General features: G+C 49.4%; 1 protein-coding gene across 4 annotated transcripts in view; it reads left to right on the top strand.

The window, feature by feature from the left end:
- MAPRE3 (microtubule associated protein RP/EB family member 3) overlaps positions 1–17,894 on the top strand; it is a 49,350-nt gene extending 31,456 nt beyond the window's left edge. For 2 of the 4 annotated variants that reach the window (XM_070512417.1, XM_070512418.1), the window contains exons 2-7: positions 13,164–13,291; positions 13,962–14,107; positions 14,726–14,882; positions 16,255–16,409; positions 16,537–16,689; positions 16,962–17,894. In XM_070512417.1, coding sequence (XP_070368518.1) covers positions 13,171–13,291; positions 13,962–14,107; positions 14,726–14,882; positions 16,255–16,409; positions 16,537–16,689; positions 16,962–17,030 — 801 coding nt within the window. In that variant the 5' untranslated portion in view covers positions 13,164–13,170 and the 3' untranslated portion in view covers positions 17,031–17,894. Of the gene's footprint in view, positions 1–13,163; positions 13,292–13,961; positions 14,108–14,725; positions 14,928–16,254; positions 16,410–16,536; positions 16,690–16,961 lie in introns of all 4 variants that reach the window. The other 2 variants (XM_044772106.2, XM_070512416.1) reach the window with 1 other exon arrangement.
- The last annotated feature ends 1,712 nt before the right edge of the window (positions 17,895–19,606 follow it).

Genomic DNA, 19,606 nt, shown 5'->3' with positions numbered 1-19,606 from the left:
CAGGATTTTCCCTACTTTCCAGGCCTCTTGTAAAGCATGAACTGAAAAGGCTTAAGGAGAAAGGAGAGCAACCTTGACTCCCCTTGAGTGGATACGGTTTTGGTTCTTGATTCAAGGCCCAGTTTTTCTCCTTGAATCTCTTTCCTAGAGCAGAAACCGATGGGCCAAAATGACCTCATTGAGAACATGACATCTAAAGTAGGGCAGCAGGATTCCGAGGTGTTACTGTGATGAATGGGAATATGTGGGGGAGAAAGGACTCACTGGTGGTAAGCCTACTTGTGAGAAATGTTGTGCATTTTCAGTGAGCTACAAACATTGTATACCACGAAGGACCGTCACATTTAAAGGAAACTCTGAAACCAAGTGTGCAGAAGCCTCCACCATCTTAGCTGCTGGGCTGTTGCCCTTAGGAGAGGTGAGTAGGCTTTGCCACAGGTCAAGAGAGACTGCAGTAGACTGTTGTCTGGTGATCCCCACGAAGTTGAGTCGTAATACCAAAGGTTTGTCCAGATCACACATGTACCATAGGTAGAAAGGTTTGTGATAATTAGGTAAGCCCAGAGTGAGGGGTGGTTGAAGGGCTAATTTAACTCACAAAAGATTCCTAAGGAAGAAGTTTGCATACCGAGGACTTGGTTAAGTTGTAAGCATGATGATTTCAGAAGGGGCCAGCCCTGTGGCTGAGTGGTTGGGTTCCCGTGCTTCCCTTCAGCAGCCCAGGGTTTCGCCGGTTCGGGTCCTGGGCGCAGACGTGGCACCGCTCATTGGGCCATGCTGGGGCGGCGTCCTGCATGCCGCAGCTGGGGTGACCCATTGCTAAAAATGTGCAGCTGTGTACCAGGGGGCTTTGGGGAGAAGGAGGAAAAATAAGTCTTTAAAAAAAAAACAAAAGAAAAGCTGGAAAGTTTTGAACGGCCTATGGTCTGTCAGAAGTAAAGGATTTCCCACCTTGGGATAAATCATGTCCTGGGTGATGAACTTTACTTTGACAAAATTCTAACTTCTCTTTGAAAACCTTCTGTCCTTTCTGAAAGAAAACAGTAGACAGCTGGACTCTGTCTTAGAGCTTACCTGTCTTTAGAACACAACAAAAGGTCATCCACAAGAATAATCATAGGGAAATTTAAAGTCGTTGAGGTTGTGGTTAAGGACTTAAGAAGAGTAGAAGGGGCCTCAGTAAATCTTCGGGGCATAACAGTCCAGGTATATTGTTAATTTTTCCCAGAAGAAGGAAAATAAATACTGACTATTTTGATCTAAAGGAACACTATAAAGAAAGCAGAACATATATCTACAACTGTAAAATATGCAGCCTCAGGAGGCACTAGAGATAAAAGAGTATTTGCTTCTGGTCAGGGAATGACTATATTCTATTTATGGCCTCAAGGTCCTGAGTAAATCTATATTTAGATGGGTGGGGACCCATTGGGTTTTTTGACTGGGAAGGTAGGGGTCTTACAAGGACTGTTCAAGGTGTGATGAGTCCTTTCTCTATTATGCTTTTGACTATTTGTGTTAGCCCACCTTTGGCTTTAAGAGGGTATTGTGCACGTTTTGGTAGAAATTTAGACAGGTCATTCTGAACCTTAATAGATTCAGCTCCAATAATCCTGCAAACAATGGAATGTTTGAAACTTTGTCTCCTTTTTGTTCTAAAGTGCCTCAATTTTGTTCATATTGAAGGCCCCCCAAACTGGCCACTATAGTTCTAAATTATCCTTGGTGAAATTGTGCCATCTAGAAAAATAAGTTCACAAATCGGGGTTATGGTAATGCATATAGTAATATAGTAAAATAGTAATATAGTAATGCATTATAGTAATGCGTGTAAGCAGCAGGAGTCTGGCCTGGAGGGGCACAGACTTAGGTTTAGACTGAGACGAACCCATAATTTGGGGAATAGTCAGTCCAAAGAGTCGCTTGTGGACCTGGGTCTCAGTCTACCTGCCAAACCTAATGCTTCGGCCTTCCAGCTATAAACTCCAACCAGATTTGTAGTTCCTGAGGACAGAAAAGTATGGAGAGATCTCTCCCAGAGCCAGACCCTCATGGACAAAGCAAGAAAAGCCTGAGGAAAGTTCTCATAGGGTTTTTTGTAATCGTCAAAAACTGGAAACAACCCTGATGTCCCTCAGTGGTTGAATGGATAAATTGTGGTACATCTATACTTGTACTCTTGTTTGGAATACTACTCAGCAATAAAAAAGAACTATGAATTCATATAACAACTTGGAGGGAACTTCAAAGGTGTCATGTCGAGGGAACCAGCCAATTTCAAAAGGTTACTGTATGATTCCATTTATATTTCTTAAGATTACAGAATTATAGTGATGGAAAACAGACCTGTGGTTGCTAGGGGGTAGGGTTGGGGTGGGGGCGTGGCTGTAAGGGGGTAGCACAAGGGAGTTTCTTTGAGGTCACAGAATAGTTGTGTGTCCTAGTAGGGTGGTGATTCATGAATTGAGAGATGTGATGAAATTTCGTAGACTTTAAAAAAGAGTGCATGTAAAAACTGATGAAATTCAAATAAGGTCTGTAGCTTACCTAATAATGTACCAATGTCAATTTCCTGGCCTTAACAATCGTTATGTAAGATGTTATTGGGGAAGCTGGATGAGGATACATGGGAATTCTCTGTCCTATTTTGCAATTGTAAGTCTAAAATTATTTCAAAATAAAGAGTTTACCAAAATGTGGAGGGGCACTGATTTCTGCAAGCAGCACTTCGGAATCTCTTCAGTTTTTACTAGAAAAGATAATATAAAACAAAGCCTCAAGAATTATAAACTTAATGCAGTTTCCAAGCATTGTAATCTCGTTTGCTATAATTTTGATTTGGAAATTATGCTCAGTTATTTTAACTACAGTATTATTACAAATATTTTTATATTCATACAAATATATTGTATACATGAAAAAAATCCCATGGAGAGTTTCCCCCAGGATGAAATAACTCCTAATCTCCTTTCAGAGCTCCTGGTGTATGGCTTCTGTCTGCCTTTTTAACCAAATCTCCTTCTGCCCCCAAAATGCATTCTGAGGTGGACTATTTATAATCCCCACCTTCCTCCCCATCCATTCCTCTTTCCTGTTGCCTCTTATTTGCTTGATGAGCTTCTCCTTCAAGACCCAACTCAGACTCTGCTTCCACTGCAAAGCTTTGCCTGACCCAGGAATCAGAGTGGCTCCAACAGGACCATTCCTGCATCTAGAAGTTGTAGTGTAACATGTTGCCCTTTGGTTATTTTGTTCACTTGTCTGGCTCCCACCCTAGCCTCTGAATTCCTTGAGGGCCCACACTGGGTCCCATTCCTCCCCATAGGCTCCATGCCTGGCTCAGTGCCTGGAATACACCATAAATGGTGATAAGCAAATGAGTGAATCTGAGGTTCTGGAAAGTCCTTAGTAATAAATTTTGTTTATTCTACCCTGCCTTAATAGAGTAGTTTTCAACAAAACTGAAGATCAAAAGGGGTTCTGATTAACCACAGTTAAACGGAATGGTAAATTAATGTTTAAAACATTTCCCAAACATTCAACTTAGTTAAGACTTTACTATATTAAAATTTTTCCTATTCTTTCTTTTCATTCATGACACCTGTTGTAAGAAGCTTTAGGAAAACTGTGAGGTTGCACTCGTGAGCCTCCTTGGGCAGGTAAGATCTAGAACTTAAGGATAGGATGTGGATTCTGAAGGAGGACGAGGTAGGGTATCAAGATAAAGAACACAACCCTTCATTAAATCTGTATATCGCTTCAGAATTTTCCTAAAAGAAATAAAGTGTTCTCCACCTTGCAAATGGTCACTCTCTAGTCCACCTGCCATGCTGCAGCAGAGCCTAAATGTTTGAGGACAGACTCTCCTGATTTCTCCCTCATCATCTTCATGGGCAAATGACCTGGGACTCCATAATTGTCTGCAGGTCGAGCTTCTGTCCTCATACTCCAGCAAAATGACTCAGAGTTTCATCATTTCTTCTTGCACAATCTAATGACCATTTCTCCACCCAAGGTCTGGTAACTTCGTTCAACAGGGCAGATCACCTTCTCCTTGAAACTGGTCCCTCCCCTGGCTCCTGAGACACCACCTTCCTCTCCTACCTCCTCTCCTGATGACATCCCCTAAGATTTCATCATTGTTTTTATGTTCATTTTTAAAAATAAATGTAATAATGTTTCATGTTCCAAATTTCCCGTTTTCTCTTCAATGCTTTCTGACATCTTGTCATCTTTAAAGGCCCAAATTAGATGCCACCCTCCCTAAGAAACCATGTAACTACTGAGCCCCTACTCATCCTTTTTTCCTCTCCTGGAGCACCTAAAAGCCAAGTGTACTTTCGCTATTTAGTACTTCACATATTCTGGTTTGTGGGATCCCCTGTTGTTTTATGAATTACTCTTATTTCTTCAACCAAACAGAGGCTCCTTAAGGACAAGACCCATGCTTTAAAATGATCCCATGTCCTTGTGGTGCCTCATGGAGTGTTTAGCACATTGTGTCAGTGGTCAAGAAACACTTGCTGGTTGAGATTAAGGCAGTGTTACAGTACCTTGGAAAGAGAAATATAAAGAAGAAAACCTTTGAAATTTCTTTTCCCTTCTCCTAATGCTGTACTATATACATGAAAAAAAAATCCCTTGGAGAGTTTGCCCCAGGATAAAATAACTCCTAACCTCCTTACAGAGCTCCTGGTGTATGGCTTCTGTCTACCTTTTTCTTTTTCTTTTTTTTTTTTTGAGGAAGATTCACCCTGAGCTAACATCTGCCACCAACCCTCCTCTTTTTGCTGAGGAAGACTGGCCCTAAGCTAACATCCGTGCCCATCTTCCTCCACTTTATATGTGGGACGCCTACCACAGCATGGCTTGCCAGGTGGTGCCATGTCCGCACCCGAGATCCAAACTGGCGAACCCTGGGCTGCCGAAGCAGAATGTGCAAACTTAACCGCTGCGCCAACAGGCTGGCCCCATGTATACCTTTTTAACCACATCTTCTGCCCCCAACATGCATTCTGGGGTGAACTATTTGTAATCCTCACCCTGCTCCCAGGGGCCTAAATCAGAGCAAGTCATCATGCACTGGAGCTGTGCAAAATCAAACCACTCTTCCTGCCACAGTGTGGTGGTGGGGAAGGGGCATGGGATAGCATAGATTTCTCAGCCCCCAAAGGCAGGGTGATGATGAACCTCTAGTTTCCACAGACAGGGTCCCTCATTAACCTCACAACAACCCCATGCTCAGTAGCATCATCATTCTGATTCTTCAGACGTGAAAACTGAGGCTTGGATACCTCACACTGCTTGCTCAAAGTCTCACAGGCAGTAAGCGCAGCCAGCCACATCATCTGCCATTAAACCTCTCTCCACCACACTGCACAGCTTCCAGGAGTCTGCTGCTGGTAGCCTTGGTTGATGGGTGGCTTCCATCATGGAAGTTTGTTGATTTAAAAAGTAGATGTTTGAGGAACTTAAAGATCTCCAGTGGAGAACCTTTAGAAAGAAAGGTTTACCTTCCTATCTGCCCACCCAGATGGACCCTACTTAAAATGGATTAATTTTAGCAAGTGAGGGGTTCTGTTTACTCCCCTCCTGGGTTTCTGTTAACCCTTTGACTTATGGTCAGATAGAGCAATCTGGCCAGAACTCCCCAAGGAGCTCCTTCCTTGGACAGCAGCTGCAAAGGGTATGGCAGCATCATCCACCTCAGAAAGCCTCTTAAAGAGTTCAGATCATTGTTCAGCGGGACCTGTTCAGGACCCCAGTGGCTGGGACCTCAGCAGGGTTCAGGATCTTAGGGAAGAGCTACATGACTTAAAAGTGCTGTGAGAGGGGCTGGCCCGGTGGCGCAGCGGTTAAGCGCACACGTTCTGCTTTGGCGGCCCAGGGTTCGCCAGTTCAGATCCCGGGTGCAGACAGGGCACTGCTTGGCAAGCCATTCTGTGGTAGGTGTCCCACATATAAAGTAGAGGAAGATGGGCATGGATGTTAGCTCAGGGCCAGTCTTCCTCAGCAAAAAGAGGAGGATTGGCAGCAGATGTTAGCTCAGGGCTAATCTTCCTTAAACAAAAAAAGTGTTATTCTTCCTTAAAAGAAAAAAAAGTGTTGTGAGAACAGAATTCTGGAGAAGAAGCTCCAGTCCCTACCTGAACCTACACCATCCAGATCCTTGTCCTGGATCTGTTGGAGTGAGCACGTGCTGGTTCCCCGCCAGCCCCAGAACCACTCCACCTGCCCCGTCTCTACCTTTGACTGATTCAGCTTTGAGAGGCTGAGCCTCCCTGTGAGGCAGGTCCTTGCTCAGTCATGAGAAGAAGGTGATTGGCTGGGGCTGCCAGGGCTTTGTGACCCGCCAGCAGGACTCCTCCAGTCCCTCACAATCCTTCATCCCTGCCTGCAAATATTGCCTCATGCAACCCCAGAATAACCTGGATGTGTGACGCAAGGGGTCAAGGGGTAGCAATTTTGCAGATTTTCCAAACAGGTGACTTCAGCCCCCCTGGGCCTGGGCAGGAAGGGGTAGCCCAGTGACAATGGGCATAGCCCCACGTCAGGAGCGGGAACGCTTTGGCAGGCTCGGCAGAGTTCTCGCTCCTCTGATCTCTCAGCATCTGCTCCAGTTTTCCTGGCCGGTAGGATGGCATCTGCAAAGCAGAATACAGTCATGTGTCGCTTAATGACGGAGATACATTCTGAGAAATGCAGCACTAGATGATTTTGTCATTGTGTGTACGTCACAGAGTGCACTGACACAAACCTAGATGGTATAGCCTACTAGACACCTAGGTTGTATGGAACTAATCTTATGGAACCACCATCGTGTATGCGGTCTGTTGTTGACTGAAACATCGTTATGCGGCGCATGACTGTACATGGGAATTCTGGAGGTGGGGAGGGATCGTGGGTAGAGGCTCAGCTTCAGAAAGCCCAGATGGCTGTTCCCAGGCAGAATGGGCAGAGAAAGCACAGTTATGTAGTCTGTCTCCCTCCTGCACTGGCGTCTAGACCTGAAGCTGGATGTGTGTTGGGCACCTCTTCTCAAACAAGTGCCCTTGGAATCTCGGTATCTCCCCCCGGTAATGCTGACAACACTTACCAGATACTTACTGTGTGCCAGGCTCTGCTCAGCACTTTGTGTACATGCTCACTTAATCCTCCTAACAGCTCTGTGAGATGGGGACTGCTACTGTTCCCATTTTATAGATGAGGAAACTGAGGCCCAAAGTCAAACAGCTGGGAAATTTAGAACCAGGATTCAAACCCAAGGGGTCTGACTGGAGATCCGTAGTCTTAAAGCAGCACTGTTTTGGAGCCTGCTGGAGGCATATCCAACACCCACCGCAGGCCCGAAAGACCTGGTATGTCTTTCGTAGCCATGCTGGGCAGAGGGCAGAGGCCTGGGAACTGCAGGGGCTTCTTCTAGGCACCAGAGAATTAGAGAAGAATGAGGGCCCCTGAGTTATCTTCAAGACACGTATATATGGAAGATAGACTGCCACTGAAGACTTAAAAACCAAAAGCCAAAATCAGATTTAGGCTGATAATAAGGTTCTTAAATATTAAAATGTGAGATTGCAGAGTTATGCAGACTTATTTAAGATTTAGGAATATAAATGCCTAGATCTAAGTGCAGTCCTAGGTAACTAGGAAGGAACTGGATGGTCTCTAGAAACTCTTCTGACTGTAGGATGTTGAGATTTGGTCATGATGCCCATTTTCAAGGCCTCAGGCCACAGCCTGGCCCTCAGCCCCACCTCTCCTGATGAGAGCTGTAAATGCCTTTCCCGTTACCAGTGAATTCACTGTGAATCTTAGGGTCCTAACTTAGGAAACGATTTAGCAAAATCACCAGATTAAACCTCCTGTACTTTTCTTTCCCACAACTTCAGACCTGGTAGCAGGAGTCAAGACCCTGCAGAGCAGGCTTTTCCCAAGGCCATGTCCCCAGTCTGAGCCTTGAATAGGGTTTCCAGCTGACCTGGAGGGTGGCATGCCACAACCCAATCAGGGGCTGTTTCTCCTGACAGTTACCATGTGCCAAAGATGATGGTAGAAACACGGGGACTGGGTTGGGAGATCCCACTATTGTAGCCCTTGGAACAGAGCCTGCCCCTCTGAGTGGTTGCCTACCATTCTCTCAGGAGAGGAAGCAGCTCTTAGTTAACAGGTGTGTTAATTTTAAGAGTTTTCTCAGACTCTGTCTCTGCTGTAATTGGAGGCAACTGGTCCACTGAGGGCCAGATGCTTGGGCAAATGCTTTGTATACCCCTGCCCCTGGAAGCTGATCTGGCTTGAGTCTAGGCCTGAGTTAACCCCCACTACAAAGGCTCATCAGAAGTTGGACGTGTTGATGAGTTTAACTCATGGCTCTGGGGAATAGGGAGCTCAGAATCTTAGAGCAGACACAATGCTCCAGGCCACTCCAGCTGGTCCAGCTGTTAGAGGACATCTTGGTTAGAGATAAACACTCCACTCAACCCCCTGCCCTGACATCACCGGCTTTTGACCAAACTAGGCTTCCTTTCTGGGGTACTAGATCAAAGTTTGGGGCCCTCCTTTTCTAAATTGAGCTGGGGAGGGAATTTGGGAATGGGGCAACATTTAAAGGAGTCTTTGCTCAGGACCTGGTGCCACCTGCTGGCCATAATTTAGTTGTATTTACAGGGCCAAATCTGGAAGAGGAAAATTAAAAGAAGGGCATCCTGCCCTCCCATCATGATAAGGGAACTAGGAGGCTGGTTTCTTTGTGACCCTCCAGCAAGTGTGGCAGAGAATCCTTGCAGAGACCCTGGTGCCTTGGATGAGTCCTCCTGGGCCAAAACGGACCACAGTTGAGGCAGAGAGTAGTATCACCTGAAGAACCTGAGCCAGTCCTGAGTGGAGACAAGGGCTCTGTCCCTAGTATCAGATGGGGACTGTGGTTCTAATTCCTGACCAGAAGCACCTGCAGTATTTTTTTTTTTTAAGAAAGAGTGGTCCTAAGCTAACATCTCATGCCAGTCTTCCTCTTTTTCTTTTCTCCCCAAAGCCCCAGTACATAATTATATATCCTAGTTGTAGGTCCTTCTAGTACTTCTATGTGGGATGCCGCCACAGCTTGGCTTGATGAGCAGTGCGTAGGTCCATGCCCAGGATCCAAACCCACGAACCCAGACCGCTGAAGTGGAGCGTGTGAACTTAACCACTCAGCCACAGGGCTGGCCCCTGCAGTATTTTTTAAAATTACATATGGGTGTATATAAGTGTGTGCATAACTATATATAATATACTATATATATTCTATATAGTGCATTATGTATTATATAGAGTGTATTATATACATAGCTTTACACACATGTACACACTCACATGCGCTTGGGCTTCACTTCAGCCTATTGGAAGGTCTCTGCAGGAGGGTCTGATGTGCTATCCTAGTAAAGAACCTCTGGAGTGCACTGCGCAGGCCTGAACCTTCAGCCCCTCTGGTCCTCTGGAACCACAGGAAGGCTGCCCTCAGGCTGGAAGACCCTTGAAGCTCAAATGATTTCAGTAAAAAACTAGAGGACTGGTTTAGACTAGGACCTATGCCTCTGCTTTTCTTCAATAATCGTCTCCTGAAACTCATGCACAGTAAACGGAAGAAAAATCCCTAAAGTGACTCAGGAACTCCCAGAGCCAACCTAAGACCATCCTATGCTTCCCAGAACCATCCCAGACCCTCTGAGGCCTACCAGACCACAGCACTACAGCCGGCCTGGAATGACCCTGCTCAAGGGCATAGAGTCAGAGGGCCCCACGACCTCAGGGAGAAATAGGTGCCTGAGCCTGTGGAAGGCCAGTGACCAGAATAGCTTTTGCCCTCTGTTCTCAGCTCCCTGCAGGCCCCTGCAGACCCTCAGAGGCCATTGGGGGCCAGATTGGGGCCATTCAAATCCATAACTCTGCTCTCTCTCCTTCCTGACTGCCTGCAGCACTTATTGTTTTCATCACACTTTGGGGCATTTGGTTATACTTTTCTCCTGTGTGTTTGTCTCCCCAATAAGACTGTAAACTCCTCGGGCCAGCCCCAGTGCCCTAGTGGTTAAGTTCAGCGTGCTCTGCTTCCGTGGCCTGGGTTCGGTTCCTGGGTGTGGACCTACACCACTCATCTGTCAGTGGCCATGCCATGGTGGTGGATCTTCCTAAGCAAAAAAAAAAAAAAAAAAAAAAAACTATAAACTCCTTGAGGACAGGGGCAAATCTTTATGTTTCTCATAGTCTCTAAAAAAATAAATACTCATCAAAATGCAGTGCACTTTCCTTGACACTACCCATTCTGCCTCTTTATCAAGTTTGGTGTCCATCCACTCCCATCCACTCCTACTGATGACACATTAGGTGAGCTCCCTGGAAACTCAGAGGCACTCTTCTAACTCCAGTCTCTCCAGTCACTGAGAATTGGTCTGGAACCAAATGTGACTGAAACATAGCCTGGCCATTGAGGAGCTTACAGTCAGGTGGAAGGGGCAGACACATAAGTGATTTCAAGAGAATGTAATAAATGCCATGATTGAGTCTGCTCAGGGTGCTATAGAAACACAGAGGAGGAGCATGTTTCCCTGCACAAGGGTTCAGAGAAAGTTTCCCGGAGGAGATGATGCTAAAGCTGAGTCCTCAAGGTTGACTGAGGTGGAGGAGTCCAGGCCAGAAGGTGATGAAAGATGATTCAGAAAGAGGAGAAGACGTGAGGAAGCGTCACTCTGTCGTTCAACAAATTTGCTGAATAGCTTGCCTGTGACAGGCCTGGAAACACCACTTCTGGCTTTGAGGCACTTTCTGACAAAGGGGGCAGGCATTGAAACAAGTCCAGTGGCCAGTACAAGGGTCAGGTGACAAGGCAGAGGGCTCAAAGCCATTATGTAAGAGGAGCCTCAAGTGCAGTCCAAATTGCCCTCAGAAATCTCTGGAATTGCCAGCTCCTGAGTCCTTAGAAGCTCCCAAGACAATAATTTTTGTTTCTCTTGTTTTTTGGCCGGGCTAGCCTCCCTTTCCCTGGGCAATGAAGGACCAGGTCTATTTTTAAAGGAGGAAGGACTAGGAATAAAAGGATTTCTGTCTCGATTTTTCTCAAAATCTTCATTGAAGTTGGACATTCATCCAATGAGGTTCCATTATATATACTGGGGTGGGGGTGTCGGAGAGCACAGCCAAGCAATGCCAACTGAGAATTCTCTTTAAAGCAGCTTCTCCAACTTTACTGTGCCTGCGGACCCTTTGGGCATCTTGGTCAAGCACATTCTCTGACTCAGTAGATCTGGGGTGGGGCTCAAGAATTGGAATTTCTGAAAAGCTCCTGCCCACAGAGCACCAATGTTACTGCTCCAGGGACCACAGTTTGAGAACCACTGGAGGGGAGAATGAGTGGACTTGGGGGTGGGGGCAGCATTCCAGACAGAGGGTGAGTAGGGGGCTGCCTGTGTCTCCCGACTTGGGGAGCAAAGTGAGAGTGCTGGAGAGGTGAGGCCCAGTCAGGAGTTCGATAAGCCGTGGGGAGGGGTGACATTATAAGGGCAGATGCCTGCAGGGGACGGGGGAGTGGGCTGGGTGTATTCTTTCTTCACAGAGACACTTTGTAGATTAAACCTAGAGAAATAGTCTTCACTCAGAAATATGCACTCTCACATTCTTGAAATACACACTTTTGGTCTATCTTCTGTTTCTCCATTTCTGATAAAGAACTAGTTACAAGAAATACTTCCTTCTTCTCTTAACAGTGTAAGTCAATGATAAACAGGGGCTGACTCTTGGCCTCTGCCTCGGCCTGGGGTGGGCGGGAGGGTAACAGGAGCTCACACCTGCTGGCCAGAGGGGGCGCCACTGCTCAGCCCCAACCTTAGGTGGTTGTGTAGGAACAGGCCCAGGGTTGCCAAAGGAAGCCAGAAATCCCAAATTGTTTGTGTGAAACATTCCAACTTTAAAATATTACGTACTAATTAAAAAATGTTTCCGACACTGTGAGTCCTAGAGAGTTTAAGTCTACAAGGCAAATTCGGCCAGTGGGTGTCTCAATTATGACTGCTGGTTGAAAGGGCTTTAAGCTGGGGAGTGGTGTGGCCAGGGCTGCTTTACATAGATTCTGACCTCCACAGTGTCAAGGATGGCCTAGGGGGAGAGAGAGTCCGGAGGCTGGAAGGCCTTCTAGGAGGTGTCTGCTGGCCTTGGCGAGAGAGAACACATGCATAAACCCCGAGGCAGCAGGAGAGGTGGTGAGGAGCAGGACATATTGGGAAGACAGAGGTGCAGGACTCGATTAGATGTGAAGATGAGGGAGGGTAGGCTTCTCGGATGAGCCCACAGGTTTCTAATGTGGGGGACTGGGTGACCGCTGGTGACGTTCACTGGGATAATGAATACGTGAGCAGAAGCCTGTATTAAGGGAAGGTTCTGGATAAGCAGAATTTAGGTGCTTGTGGGTCAGCCAGCAGGTCACAGGAATATGGAGTCTGAAGTCGGAGGAGAGGCGAAGAGTAGTCGGCTTTCTAAAACACAAATCTAGTCAGGTTACTGTCTGTTTAAAATCCTCTAATGGCTTCCGGTTGTCTAAATAGAAAGTCCAGACTCCTCCTCATGGTAAACTAAGCCTTTGGCAGTCTGTCCCCACCAGTCTCATTGTGCCACACCCCAACACAAAAGCCAGCTCCACAAGCCTGCTGAATACCTCAGAGTCCCGGAATAAGCCCTGCCTTTGTCCTTGCTAGTCCTGGGGCCTCAGTGCCCTCTTACCCCATCCCTTTTGTAAGTACTCCTTTCAGGCCCCAGCATCTCTGCTCTGAAGCCTTCGCTGGCCCTGTCAAGCAGAAGAGATCACTCCCTTCTTGTGGCATCCCTGAACTTATGTGTGCTGCTTTTACTGCCCGTCACCCCCTTCTGTGGGGACTTGCCTGTCTGTAAACTCCTCAAAGGCAGAGACCACATCTTCCTTAACTGTGTATTGCCAGCTCTTAGCACATGGCTAGCATATAGTAGACACTCATTAAATGTTTAAAGAATGAATCAGTACCCCTTCTCCAGGAGGGTAAACTGCCAGGCTGGTCTGAAGGAAGATGCTTCTCACTTCCCAGGGATAGTCCCGTTCCTTCTCTCCTTTAAGCCGTAGAACATGCGAGGCCCCTGGTGCTGACTTTGCCTTTCTTCCTTCTGTGCAGCTGGGGTATGGCTGTCAATGTGTACTCCACATCTGTGACCAGTGAGAATCTGAGTCGCCATGATATGCTTGCTTGGGTCAATGACTCCCTGCACCTCAACTATACCAAGATAGAACAGCTCTGTTCAGGTACGTGCCTGTGAATGGGGGAAGGGAGCCCTGCTGGAGGGCTGGGGAGGGAAGGCGGGAGACTGAACAGCCACAGCAGAGAATGCACTTGTAATTAGGATTAAGGAGGAGAGCTGCAGAGCCCTTAAACTAGTCAAAGGGTATGGAGTTGAAGTAAGGAAATAGGGGTCTCCGTGGACTGGAAAGAGTAAAAAGTGAAGAGCAGGAGAGGCACAATGAAGGGCTGCAGGAGTGGAGGGCAGTGGGGTATCAAGAGCTGGGACAGGCAGTGAAGCCACTTGGGGTCCAAATCTCAGCTCTTCTTACATGTAGTGCAACCCTGGGCAAGTCACTACACTTCTCTAGGTCTGTTTTCCCTTCCATAAAATGGAGATAATATCACCTGCCTAACTAGGGTTGCTGTTAGGATTAAATTACATACATGTGTTTGGTATGGTGCTGGTACATAATTGCATCAATAAACAGTGATTGTTCTTATTCTTGGAAAGCTGGGGGGATTCTGGGCGTGTCTATCCTGCAAGTAGGATTGGCCCCAGCCCTGGGGCAAGGAGAGAGAAGAGGAGGTGGGGTAGTTTGGGAGTAGGCCAGCAGGGGGCCTGGGGAAGTGAAAGCAAGCAGCCCCAGGAAGGCAGTGGCCCAGACCCCCTCAGTCAGCTGTGCGTCTCCACAGGGGCAGCCTACTGCCAGTTCATGGACATGCTCTTCCCTGGCTGTGTGCACTTGAGGAAGGTAAAGTTCCAGGCCAAGCTAGAGCACGAATATATCCACAACTTCAAGGTGCTGCAAGCAGCTTTCAAGAAGATGGGTGTTGACAAAGTAGGTGCCTGCGCTCCAGGGGCCCCTGAGGAGCTGTGTGACCCTAGGGAAGAAGATGACCCACCAGCTGGGGCAACAGGGCTGCTGGGGTCATTCCCGCTCTCATGCCTCTCTCTCCACCCCCCAACTCTCCAGAGGGAGTGTTCCCCCAGCTCCAGGCACAGTGGAAAACCCCACACTTGACATTCTGTCCTGACAACATTCCTGTCCCTTCCTCCTCTTTGGACCCCATCCTTCCCCACAGTTGAGGCTCAGTATACTGCTCGGTATACTGTTTCTTCTCTGAAGGGCCCAAGCAAAGTCTCTTGGCTCACTCTGCTGCCTCGATGGCCCCAGGCCTCTGGTTCCAGCAGTCCCCATCCCACACGCATGCAGTAGCACCAAGGGATACCTCCCCACATAACTCCTCTTGTGCTTAGAGGAAAGGACCTGGATCTCAGGTGGGGGTCAGCAGCCTACCCATCTGCTCTGGTGCCTTGGGAGGGGGGCGAGGTGGAGAAGGTGGAGGATGCTGCAGCCCAGGAGCTGGCTTTCCTGAGAGCAGTGGCCCTCTCACAGCGGAAGGCAGCACTACGGCAGCAGGTGGTTAAAGTTCTCTGCTTATGTGGTCTATTTCAGATAATTCCTGTAGAGAAATTAGTGAAAGGAAAATTCCAAGATAATTTTGAGTTTATTCAGTGGTTTAAGAAATTCTTTGACGCAAACTATGATGGAAAGGATTACAACCCTCTGCTGGCGCGGCAGGGCCAGGACGTAGCGCCACCTCCTAACCCAGGTGATCAGATCTTCAACAAATCCAAGAAACTCATTGGCACAGCAGGTAACGTGCCCGAGCCGGGGGAGGGAGTGTGGGGGGCCGGGCCGGCAGGGCTCTACAGCCAGGAGTGCCCCCTGGGCCGCCCGGCCCGGCCCTACCAACCTAGAGGAGACTGTTATCACGGAGTTCAGATGACGCCGCCTGCTGCCTGCCTAGACCAGGGGGAGTCACAGTAGGGAGAGAGGGCTCCAAAGATCCCTTTAAGAGGAGAGCCACTGGCACCAGCCGAGGTGGTGGCTGGTCGTGGGAGGCCCAGGGCACTTCCTTCCATAGCATGAGCTAACTAATCGAGATGATGGGGAAGCATGTGGCATGGTTCCTCCGTCCAGATCCATCCAGGCCAAGGGTCAGCACTGCACACCCTCCTTGCCCCTGCCCACTGGACACCCAGGGACAGGAGTTCTGCAAGCTCAATCATATCTTCCCCCATTCTGAAGCCCATAGCCCTAAGTCCTCAAGAGATGAGTCTCTGGAAACTAGCCTTTGTCTGGGTTCTAGAGGAGAAGGGAAGGAGGCAATAGGGCCTTTAGGAGATGAGAGGGTTCGGGAGAGAAGGAGAGAGAAGCAGCCCCAGCCTGCATCTGAACCCGTCATAGCAGAGCCCTCCTCTGTTTGCGCTGCTGCCCTGCCTGGGCCTGCCCCCATCACCTGCTTGCTTTGCATCAGAAGCAGCCAGCTCTGTCTAGGAAGCTGCAGTAGTGAGAGAACAAGTAGCCACAGCATGCCGGGTGTGCGGGGAGAGGGGGGAAGCTGGGGTCCCTGAGCCAGGCCGAGCAGCGGACACGGGGCCCATCCTGAGGCAGGGGGCCCAGGAAGAGCAAGAGCAGGGGCAGGTTTCTTACGTACCCTCCAGCCCTGAGGCTGTGAGGTCACCTGCAGGGAGGGTGGCTTTGGGCCGGGGCTTCTGTTAAGAAAGACCCAGTAAGAGCCAGATCTGAGACCCTGAACCAGCTGCTTTTCCTCAGGCTCCAGCTGTCAGTACAAGAGGGCCCCCAACCCTTCCAGCCCTGCTTCCCAGATTTGCCGTCCCAGTTCCTCTCATCTCTCCCTCAGGCCAGCTCTCCTCCCTCCCTATGCCTCTCACTCTCTTTAGTTCCCTGTAGTCCCTGCTCTCCCAGCCTTGCCAAAGGGCTGCCCAGCTGCTGTGGTGTCATGTGTGGCCGTGGCTTGAGGCCTAGATGTAGATGCCCCTTCTGAGTGGGAGGGGAGGGGAGGGCAAGAGTGCCTGCCTCTCGCATGGGCCTGTCCCCACAGTCGTCATACCAGGCTGTCTCGTGCCACATAAGCTGTGGGCTCACGTGGCCCCATCTGACTTTTCTCCTCTGGGCAGTTCCACAGAGGACGTCCCCCACAGGCCCCAAAAATATGCAGACCTCTGGCCGACTGAGCAATGTGGCCCCACCCTGCATCCTCCGGAAGAATCCTCCATCAGCCCGAAATGGCGGCCATGAGACTGATGCCCAAATTCTTGAACTCAACCAGCAGGTGAGTGGGGTGGGCAAGGGTAGCCAAGATAACCCTGCCACAAAAGCCAGACCCTCAGGGTGTCAGGGCAGGCAGGGGAGACTGAGGCAGGGATCTCTGGCTTGATCACCACCTTCTCCCCAAGCAGCTATTGGATTTGAAGCTGACAGTGGATGGACTAGAGAAGGAACGTGACTTCTACTTCAGCAAACTTCGAGACATTGAGCTCATCTGCCAGGAACACGAAAGTGAGAACAGCCCTGTCATCTCGGGCATCATTGGCATTCTCTATGCCACTGAGGTGAGCTCTGCCTTCACCCCTAATGTCCCAGGCCCTCTGGGCCCTCCCCTATTCCAGCCTGGCCCTAAGACTGGAATGGATAGGACCAGAGGGGCCTCAGAGAACGTGGACTGATGAAGACAGTGAGCTGAAGTCATGAGCCCCAGGTCACATAGAGCCTTACCAAGGAAAGCAGGACTAGAACTGGGCCCTTCTCCCATCCCCTACAGATGTCCGCATCCTCAGCCTGGCCTGCCTGGCTCACTACTTCCCTCTCCCTTCTCACCCTCCAGGAAGGATTTGCACCCCCTGAGGACGATGAGATTGAGGAACACCAACAAGAAGACCAGGACGAGTACTGAGGGCGGCTCCAGCCCTGGCTGACTGCACGGCTTCCGTGCGTCCCCACCCTGCTCCCACCCCCACATTATAATCCTTTCCTTACAGCCTGTCGGCCGGGTGCTTTGTGTCAGTGCCGCAGCACTGGGGAGCCTGGCGAGCAGGGCTTGGAGGGATAGGGCAGGTGAGCAGGCAGAGGCCCCGTCCTCCTGTGGCACTGGCCCAGTGGGCAGGACCTCTGCCCACTCCCCACCCCTATTTATTTCCGTTGTCTCTATGCTGTGTCGGCCAACACTTCCCAGGGTGCTGCTGCCACCCACCCCAGCCAGCCGCCTGCTCCCCTGACAGCCAGCAGCTGTATATTTGACAAAGTCATTGGTATATTTTTACTTACTGGATTTTCCTTGCACTTTACCTGTTCTTTTCCCAGGGCTGACAGCACGGCTCCGGGGCAGTGTGCCTGGCTTGGCTTCCCCTCCCTGTTGCCTGGGGCCGTGGCAGGACTCACCGATTCTTATTTATTTTGTCTTTTGACTTCCCAGTAGTCGAGGGGAAAGCTGATGTCAGGAGAGGGAGAAGGGGACTGAGGAGGGGGTGCCTTAGGCCCCGGTGGTCAGGGAGAGGGAGGGGAGCATGTGAGGGATGAAAATGACCTCCTGGCACCAGGCTCACCCACCCTCGGCCCCTTACCCCCAGCACCGAAGCCAGCACTGCCCCGAGACCCCCAGCCACTCCCTCTGCAGCTTGGTTCATACCACACAGACTCCGCCTGGACCCTCCAGTATGTCTGCCTCCCATCTGCCCGCCCCTCCAACCTCTGCCCCCTCGGGCCACCCAGCCTGCATATGTGTTCACTTTTATTTAAATAAACTTGTGTGGTAAAAGTCCATGCCGTGTCTCCTCAACTGAGCCACAGCCTGAGTCTCAATGCTTTTCTCTTCCTGAGCTTTCGCCTCTCCACAGGTGATAGCCACAGAGCTCAGCACCACTGCCATCCTCACTCATGCCCAGGGACCACCATGCCATGGGCACTTGGCCTCAGAGCCCAGCTCTGACCTAGCCCATCTCCCAACACTGGTGCTCAGGCTCTAAGGGAAGGCAGGAGGCCCTGACCCCCATTCCCTGAGGGGGAAGAAAGTTCAGGGCCATGGCTGTGGTGACAGGCAGCCCGGTGAAGTGGCTGTGGGCTAACAGTGGCCTGACCGAGAGGCAATTTCAGTCTCCTTTGGGCCAGTTAGACTCATGTTGTCCCCACCCCTTGTCACAGCTCACACACCTCACAGCAGTGATCCAGCTGGGGACAAGGGCTCGTGACAGAGATTGCTCAGTGGGTTACAAAGAGCATGCAGCTCTGAGTGCTGAAGCCCAGGATGGCAGTGTCCACATGGCTCCTCCTGTAGAACAAGCTCTGATGGGAATGGGGGACCAGGAAGCTCTCATATCATCCACACAGCCCTGCGTTCCTAGGTGCGCCCCGACGAAGAGCCATGATAAGCAACATCCTCGGAGCCCAACAGGGACCTGGGGCACTGAAATGAATGTGGGCACCAGGTCCCTTGAGCCACAGCCTTGGCGGTCATCTAGAGCAGCCCCTTCATTTACTGGTGCAAGGACTGAGGCCACATGTGACAGGACTTGCTCAAGGTGGTAAAAACCTGGACTAGAATTCAGACCCCCTGACTCATGGTTCAGTGCTCATCCCCAAAGATGTGACCTCCAGAATGTTCCTCTAGCTTTAGGCTCGCTAGAGGTTTCCTTGCCATTTTGAGTATGACCCAGATAGAGTTGGTGTTGTCTTTCTTCCATGGCTCTGCTCCATGACCCTTCTTCCAGACCACCACCATTTCTCTAATGACCCTAGATATAAGCCTTAAATGAGCGATCCCTATCTGTTCATTCTTCATTCACTTTACCTCCTCCTTTCGACTCCCATCCCCACATACAGATACTTGTGGCCTTATTCTGTCTGTTTTTCTCCTCAAACAAGTTCCTTGCCTGCTTTTATTTATCTTTATGATTTTTAATTCCTGTATCTAATTTCAAAAGGCTTTTCCTCCATTATTCCAGGTAGATACTATAAAAGAATAAGGTAGCTGTTCTCTGCTGCCCAATGTTTATCTTCAGGCCAAGACCCCACCCTACTGGTAAAGTGGGTGTGGTAGGCAGAATAATGCCTCTCCCCAAAGATGTCTATGTCATAATCCCTGGAACTACATAACATATGCTAGGCTATATGGCAGAGGGGAATTAAGGTTGCAGATGGAATTAAATTGCTAACCAGTTGACCTTAAAATAGGGAGCAGATCATGGGGTATCCAAGTGGGCCCAATGTAATCACAAGGGTCCATATAAGTGGAAGCGGGGGGCAGAGGAGGAGGTCAGACTGGTGCAGTGTGAGAAGGCTCGACCCACTGGTGCTGGCTTTGAAGATGGAAGGGGACCATGAACCAAGGAATGCAGGCAGCCTTGATGCTGGAAAAGGCAAGGAAATAGATTCTCCTCCAGAGCCTCCACAAAGGAACACAAGCTGCAAACGCCTGTTTTAGCCCAGTGAGACCCATGTCACACTTCCGCCTTCCAGAACTGTAAAATAATTCAT

This window comes from Equus asinus, chromosome 6 (genome assembly GCF_041296235.1).
Source record: "Equus asinus isolate D_3611 breed Donkey chromosome 6, EquAss-T2T_v2, whole genome shotgun sequence".
Lineage (NCBI taxonomy): Eukaryota > Metazoa > Chordata > Mammalia > Perissodactyla > Equidae > Equus > Equus asinus.
This window is presented reverse-complemented; position numbering and strand designations above follow the sequence as displayed.